Source organism: Bradysia coprophila, unplaced genomic scaffold (genome assembly GCF_014529535.1).
Source record: "Bradysia coprophila strain Holo2 unplaced genomic scaffold, BU_Bcop_v1 contig_94, whole genome shotgun sequence".
Lineage (NCBI taxonomy): Eukaryota > Metazoa > Arthropoda > Insecta > Diptera > Sciaridae > Bradysia > Bradysia coprophila.
The window spans coordinates 4,121,937-4,130,122 of NW_023504022.1; the positions used below are offsets into that span (position 1 = coordinate 4,121,937).

At 37.8% G+C, this 8,186-nt stretch overlaps 1 protein-coding gene across 1 annotated transcript; it reads right to left on the minus strand.

Annotated features, from left to right (window-relative positions):
• Positions 1-2,828: 2,828 nt before the first annotated feature.
• Positions 2,829-5,817, minus strand: LOC119085013. Its single transcript, XM_037195193.1, has 2 exons — positions 5,742-5,817; positions 2,829-3,746 (listed from the first exon to the last, which is right to left on the minus strand). The coding sequence occupies exons 1-2, from the start codon at positions 5,791-5,793 to the stop codon at positions 2,917-2,919; spliced, it is 882 nt and encodes a 293-aa protein (XP_037051088.1). The 5' UTR covers positions 5,794-5,817; the 3' UTR covers positions 2,829-2,916.
• Between the last annotated feature and the right edge of the window lie 2,369 nt (positions 5,818-8,186).

Genomic DNA, 8,186 nt, shown 5'->3' on the forward strand with positions numbered 1-8,186 from the left:
TTGCATGCATTACCGTCGAGCCAACTAGGTTTATTGTTGGACACTAATGCAGAGAGAATTGTGGTAGCTTTACGTTTAGGAAGCAGAGAAACACCGATGCGTTTGTGACGAGATGGTAAAGGTAAATGGTCACCATGGCTTGTCTTATATGAAGGCTGGTGGACATTACGCCCATCATGCTGACCAAATCATGTCAGGCGCATTGTCGTCTGCTAGAGTTCCGAACATTCTGAAAGCACCTGGTCTATCGCGAGATGATGCGATGGTAAAAGCCCGGACGGACTGTCTTTGATTCCATGGAGTAGAGGAAAAGCGATTCTTTGGAATTCAGCACTGACCTCGTCATATCTGTATAATTCATCTAGAACCGCTGGATCAGTTTCCGAAGAAGCAGAAAGACGTAAACGCAATCATTACATTGATTGAATTAAAACAAGGCATCAGAACAGTCGGAGCGTTTGCTGCGACTTAGCCCAGTACGATCCGTAATCCTATTTCGTCCGTAACCATAATACGTCCGTAGCCGTAATACGCCCGGAACCCTAATACGTCTACAACCCTCTAATGCGTCTGTTACCAAAATGCAAGTCAAGTTGGGCATGGTCAAATTTACTGAAAGTGTTCATTTTTAAAATTGCGCATAGCGCAATTACGAAAGCCCGTACGAAGTACCTCTCAAATAAAACCAACAATTTACGACATTATTTTATAAACCCAAATTTTTTTGCCAACTTTCCATTGGGTATTCAATTACCTCTCAAATAAAACAAAAACTAGCAAAATCGGTTGAGATTTACTCGATTTATGTGCAAAAAGCACTTAGGGCCGAGTAGCGGCCTTAGTCCAAGGGCGCAAATTTGAAACTTTTTTTGCCATCATTCTATTCGGCATTCAATTATCTCTCAAATGAAACAAAAACTAGCAAAATCGGATGAGATTTACTCGATTTATGTGCAAAAAACACTTAGGGCCGAGTAGCGGCCTTAGTCCAAGGGCCCAAATTTGAAAAATTTTTCGCCACGGTCTTTTCGGTATTCAATTACCTTCCATAAAAAACTAAATCTAGCAAAATCGGATGAGATTTACTCGATTTATGTGCAAAAAACACTTAGGGCCGAGTAGCGGCCTTAGTCCAAGGGCCCAAATTTTAAACTTTTTTCGCCACGTTCTTTTCGGTATTCAATTACCTTCCATAAAAAACTAAATCTAGCAAAATCGGATGAGATTTACTCGATTTATGTGCAAAAAACACTTAGGGCCGAGTAGCGGCCTTAGTCCAAGGGCCCAAATTTGAAACTTTTTTTGCCATCATTCTATTCGGCATTCAACTATCTCTCAAATGAAACAAAATCTAGCAAAATCGGATGAGATCTACTCGATTTATGTGCAAAAAACACTTAGGGCCGAGTAGCGGCCTTAGTCCAAGGGCCCAAATTTGAAACATTTTTTGCCATCATTCTATTCGGTATTCAATTATCTCTCAAATAAAACAAAATCTAGCAAAATCGGATGAGATTTACTCGATTTATGTGCAAAAAACACTTAGGGCCGAGTAGCGGCCTTAGTCCAAGGGCCCAAATTTGAAACTTTTTTCGCCACGTTCTTTTCGGTATTCAATTACCTTCCATAAAAAACTAAATCTGGCAAAATCGGATGAGATTTACTCGATTTATGTGGAAAAAACACTTAGGGCCGAGTAACGACCTTTGAGCCCTCCCAACAAGCTCGCGTTGCATCCTACACAAAAACAATGTTCAGCAACTTTGTTCTACTCGTCAATACCTTTCATTTGATATATCACAAGCAGCTATTACGTGCGTATTTCGGTAGATATCGTCGAAAGACTGAAAAACACCTATAGGGCCCTAGCTCTGGAAGGGCCGACCCTACCATGCCCATTTTCGAACTTGACCTTACTTTTGTCGATACCAATCGGGGAAAAAAAGAATTTTGAAAAAAAGTTGTGATTTGCTCAAGCTAGAGGGGTCACGGACGGACGGACGGACATTTTTTTTATTGCGGATTCGTCATCTATGAACATAACCAAAAGCTTTGCCCTTACTGTCTGCTTCCAATTCGACGTGTTACAAACGGCATATTAATCTTATAAGCCCCCAGTACTTCGTACGGGGCTAAAAAGATTATCATTTTATGCCTCTTGCATTTGAAACGCCTGGTCCTATGAGTCCAGATACGAGAATGGTAATAAAGGAAACTGGCGAAAAAAGATCGCAAAAATTATCAATCTCGATCCAGAGAGGGAATGCAGCATGTATTCTGGGCACTTTCGGGAAAAAACTAACAAAATGATTTTAGTTTATATATTGAAATTGCAAACCATATGGTAAGATCATTCTACGTTCAGTACCAGTACCAGCCCAGACCTGTCTAAAGTTCACACAGATTTTGAAAATTTTTCTTGCAAATTTTTGCAAACATATATCAATGAATCTAATCAAACTAGACATGACCCGAAAGTACTTAAGCTCAGCTTTCCAACGAGCCCACGAATGATCATTTATAACGGCCAAAAAATTCGGATAAAAAACACTATTTTTCCAATTTCGGAGATCTTCCACCAGCAACCAGGTGTGGCTCGAGACTGTGTGAGGCCTGTTTTGAGGTCTACTGGCAAAGACCTTTCAGACCATGTATATATCCATCCCAGACGAAGTGGGTCCGATTTTGATAGGTGGATTTTCAAAAGAATCCCTCTTAACATTTTATGAATCAAGTTTGAGTTTCAGTTTCCTTCTTAGATAACCAATTAATTAAAATGTGCTCATTACCGAAAAGCTACTGTCGCGAAAAGACTCATTATCATTTTGTTCGTTCTAACTTTTATTTTATTATTTGGGGGCACATCTTGATGAGAAAAGCAAAATTGTTTATTTAGCGAACATCAGGAGCCACAAATTATCCGGTTCGTTTCCAAATTTTGACAGCTGAGTTGATTGGTCGAACCTCACAGCCTGCTACATGAAATTGAGTTGCTGTTCCCGTTTGCTCCCATTTCCCAGTAAAAAGTCTAGCTGAATAACCATTAGTTGGCAAAGTTATAGCATGAGCGTAAACATCGCTTCTTATGTTGTCTATCTTGGATATACTCGGAGAACACGATTGTTGCACCTCATCCCATCCTGCAGAGTCGCCACCCAAAGCTCGAAAGAATTGTCCAGCATACTCACTAGTTACGTCGGTCCATATCATCGTCGGCCACAATGCAGTTGGACTACTTTGTTTTCGGTACTGAATGTAAATGAATCCAACTGGAATGAGGTTACTGGTGAGAGCGACCAAGCTGTCTTGAATGTTTGTCATTTTCTTAATAGCCGCTTCTATCGGAGCTAGACTGGAGCTGAGAGCCACAATGCTATTATGATTGATGGTGATTTTTCGCATGACATCTTCTGTTGTCCAGTCTGGCGATTTCTGGCACAATGGTAAATTCATTTGCGAGCAATGAACGCGTTGCAACGTACTGGTGCGTGGTTCGATTTGCAAACATGCATTCGCATTTGAATCTATTTGTCCAATCCAGATGCTGTTATTCGTAAATTGGCCGATTTGAGCTAGATAACTGTACAGTTGCAATGGTTTGACTCGGATCAGTGATGGACTGTACATTAAGTCACTTTGATCGGAGCAAAATTTCGCTGCTTCGCTATAGCTCATAGGTTTGAAAAATATTTTGAGACATAGGTCGTCTTTATACGTGATCCAGTCATTTCCGCAATATGCTCCATCTGAAAGAAAGAAAAAAAATGATTTGCTTTTATCTTCAAGGATCTGTTCAACGAAATGCGTGTGAACACAGATAGATTAGGGTTCCCATTCGTCCTCTTTTTAAAGGACATGTCCTCTTTTTTCATCTCGTTCTTCTTTTTTACAAAAATTCTAAGAACATCACTTTTCTGAAGAAAACGTCGTCTTTGTCATCTTTTTTTCAGCTCTTCTTCTTATTTTAGTAAATTTGATGCAGCTCATACCTAAAGAACGAAAAATTTTCGCTGCGCGGATTTAACTAATAATCTTCTCTGTCAGAGAACGGTATCTGAACGGTAATACAACGAAATTTTCATCACAAAAAAAAATTTCGTGCTCTTTTTTTGACTTGGACTAGATATGGTATGCCAATGTCTCCACCTGCTATAGCTAAATCATTACAACAACAACCAATGTCGCAGCTACAGTCGAGCTGCAGAAATGCAAGCTTTAAAGAAAAGAAAAAAAAAACTCGAGACGATAACCGAGAAAACTATGATACTGTATGGGCTCGGGGAGTGAAGGAATCCGTCAATTCTACAAACAAATTAGGCGCAAGTTTGATCGATGAAGCGGTAGAACGTCCATAGAAGTTATTCCTAATGCAAAAGAAATCGGTGCAGCTTTATAAAAAAGGTAAATGCAGCTACTGTTCCAGGCACCTTTTCATACGGCACCAAGTACGACGAAGTTTTGCAGATAATTTATTCAGGAGGACGTTGTGTTGCTGAGGGTTATCGACGATAATGTTAGGTTTCTTTTTTTGTATTGTGAGTATTCTGCTTTATGAATCGTGTCTATATGCCACTGACATTTAATGACTGATTTCGGTCAGTCGAAATTCAAAAGAAAGCTAAGAGTAGCTGTTCACGAGTGACTTAGGAATATCCAGCGACATTACAGCAGGTATTTTCTATCGTATACATTTCTTCAATCTTCTACTTCCCAAAAATTCCCAAATATTCCCAAAAATTCCCAAATATTCCCAAAAATTCCCAAAAATTCCCAAATATTTCCAAATATTCCCAAATATTCCCAAAAATTCCCAAATATTCCCAAAAATTCCCAAATATTTCCCAAATATTTCCAAATATTCTCAAATATTTCCAAAATCGATAACCAAATTATAAGCCATGAACGACATCTATTCGCGAAGCAGCAAAGCGTATTTATATCGGAAGACTTGAAGAAGAGAATACGATAGAAAATAATTGCCGTTCTACGGACTCATCTCTACTGGATCATCTCTTTTCTAGAATCACGGCCGACTAAAACAAGATTAATTTATCAGAAATCAATTTAGGGACTTAGATGACAAGGTTTTTGAAGTCAAAGCAAAAATTTGGAACCTCGGACGTAATGTGCTTGACGTGATTAGGCAATGTCAATGCATATTCCTTATGATGAACAAAGTGTTATTTTCATTGCACTTAACACTTAAATCTTTTGTGGTTCCTCCATCGGCTTAAAACAGGTCATTTTGTGTATTAAAAAGTTTATGAGGATAATATCCACTGATCGTTCAAATATTTAAAGGGTAGTTCCTGAGTGAAAAGACATCTGCGTCTCTACAGACGACTTCTTCAACTCAGTTCAATATTTGGGAATTTTTGGGAATATTTGAGAATATTTGTGAATTTTTTGAATTAATTCCCAAATAATAGGCCCTGGCTATCGTGCCAAATGAAAACTGAAAAAAAATGGTTTTTCTTTTTAACTAGCCAACGTTTCGGTTTGGAATCGAACCATCTTCAGGGCTCTTTTATTCGACATGAAAAAGAAAATTCACAAAGGACTAGGTCTTGGACCATCATCACAATTTTATGCGCCATTGTTTACCTGAAACGTTGGCCAGTTAAAAAGAAAAACCAGTTTTTTCATTTTTCATTTAGCACGATAACCCTCAGCAACACAACGTCCTCCTGAATAAATTATTTTTATTCTTTTGTAAAAAATTGCAAAAATATGAGACTCACTAGAAGGTTTTACGTAAACTGCTAATATTATTAATGGCAAAAAAGTCTTCATGATTTTAGTAGCTTTCTGTACAAACCTCAACCTTGAACTAAACTGAAAAATATGATTTCACCTTAATATCAGAAATTGTCGAGTGTAAAACAGAGAATCATAAAAACATCCGGTGAAAGAGATAAGGCGAACCATTGTGAAACGCGTGCAGTGGGCAAATCAGTCGAGTTAAAAAATGACGCAAGTGCTTGTGTATTTACTTACAAAATAGCACGGCAGAGTAAAGTAAACCAGGCAGGAGCGCTTGATTTGGCTACGGACCTGAATTATCTAGTAGCCTTTATGTTTTGCGAATAAAGTTAATTCAATTTATGTCAGTGTTCATTTGAGTTTATTTTCATATGGTGTATTAGATCCCTTCTTTGATGTTTCAAAAATGAACAGTTCTTGCTTGGTTTATATTTCTCTGCCGTGAAAATAGCTAAAAATTTACAGATGCAGAATGTTATTCAGTTATTTTGTTATGGCAAGAGGACCTGCGTCACCATTACTCAGAGGGATTCTTTTGAAAAACAGCCTACCGAAATCGGCCGCATTTTCCAGTGGACTTTTTTCTATGTGCCTAGAAAGGACTTCGACCCTAACACCCAAAACCACTTTCAAAAAAATTCTTCGAAGCTTTTGTGACTTGTGAAAGGTGATCAAAATCCGAAAACTTGCACTTTTCTTACCAAAATTTCTCCGGGTACACGAGCCGTTCATGGTCTTATGGGGTGTCATTAGAAAGGTAATCACATCTACTATTGAGCCGAATCGAGACTCATTGGTTTTAAAATTAATCCACACTGAAATATGTGCAGTTGAAGTTTTCAACCGAAAACTTGCACTTTTCTTACCAATATTTCTCCAGTTATACGATCCGTACATGGTGTGTGGGGTATCATTTGAAAGGTAATTTCATGTGCTTTTGGGCCAAATAGGGTCTTATGGGGTTTGGATGCATATGCGATGAAATATGGGCACTTAAACATTTCAAATTTTCGGCTTTCACCAGCCATAAAAGCTTCGATTTTTTTTTTTTATAGTGGTTTTGGCTTCTAGGGTCGAAGTCCTTTCTAGGTACCTATAAAAAGTTCCACTAGAAAACACGCCCGATTTCGGTAGGCTGTTTTTCAAAAGAATCCCTCTCAATATGGTATACAAGTTTTCGATGTTTTCATTATACAAGTAGGTAACATAAGTGAAAAGTAGTTTAACCGTAAAATCGGTTTTTAGCGGCGAAAAAACAGCGGTATCTCAATGCTCAAAATTGGCAAAAACCGGTCAACCGATTCGGTTTAAATCGGTTTGCGTCACGGAACCATTTCTTATTCCAACTTAATATTTTTTACAAAAAGTCAAAAAATTCGCCTGCGGCGAAAAGATGTAGGTACGTAGTATATGATATTTTTTCGACTTCACTACGTTACCTCAATTTTTCACTTTTTTAGTCGTAGTTTACAGGAGATTTTCTTTAGTCGAACATAAAGTAGTCGTATGTAGCTGTATTCTGGAACCAGGAGCATACATTTATGTTTCTGCAAAGGTTTTTATTCTGCACGCAATCTAGAGGTCCCCATACGACATTCAAACAATAAAAAAATTGACAAAAAACGTTAAGATGTAGTTTTGTTGTTACATCAAATTTCGCCGATGCCAGAATTTTTGAAACGAAAATATCTATCGAGGAAATCAGTTCAAAAGTTTGCCTCTAAAAGTTCACTTGAAATGTATTTCAGTTATTTATGCAGTAATAGAAAGCACTGGAAGCAAAAATTCAATTTATTTAAAGTTTTTGTATGTGCAAGGTGCCGAAGAATGGGCGAATGTGCTGGAAAACCACATTTAAAATCGAAGAACAGTGAAAATTAGGTAAAGTGTTTTTTTTCCCTTATTCAAAAATTCTCGAAAGATCGAGCTATTATTGAACCTTGTCAATGCTTCGTATTACTCCATAAGGAATTGAAATACGTATAAAACGAGCTATTTTCTACTAGTCCAAGAATAAAGTTTGTTCGCGGAAGCTTCGACTAAAAAAATGTCTCAACGGGTACGGATAAATAAACTAAAATAGGAAAACTGATGTACGTATCACAATTTAAAAACCTAATCGATCGAGGAATCATGTAAAGTTACTTTTATTTCACTGTGGTGAAACTCTACCTCAAGTTTCTTTAGTAAATACTTAACTTGGAAATGGCAAATCTTGTGTGTTTACCAACCTCGGCTACGACTCTATCGCTACCTTCGACTACGACTCTATCGCTACACAAGTAGTGCCATTTTCAGCATTGGTAAGCTTTGGCATTTCCATTGGTAAGTATCTGAATCAAGCGAAGGTAAACAATTTTAGAGGATTAGTCACTCTTGTTTTTAGCAATCGTTCAGCTCGTTTCCTTAATCGATGATAAATG

Excerpts from the sequence above, each read along its gene's own strand:
- LOC119085013 (XM_037195193.1), bottom strand. The coding sequence starts at position 5,793 with ATGAAGACTTTTTTGCCATTAATAATATTAGCAGTTTACGTAAAACCT. Across the intron at positions 3,747-5,741 it reads AGTTTACGTAAAACCTTCTA|ATGGAGCATATTGCGGAAAT; the intron begins GTGAGTCTCATA and ends TCTTTCTTTCAG.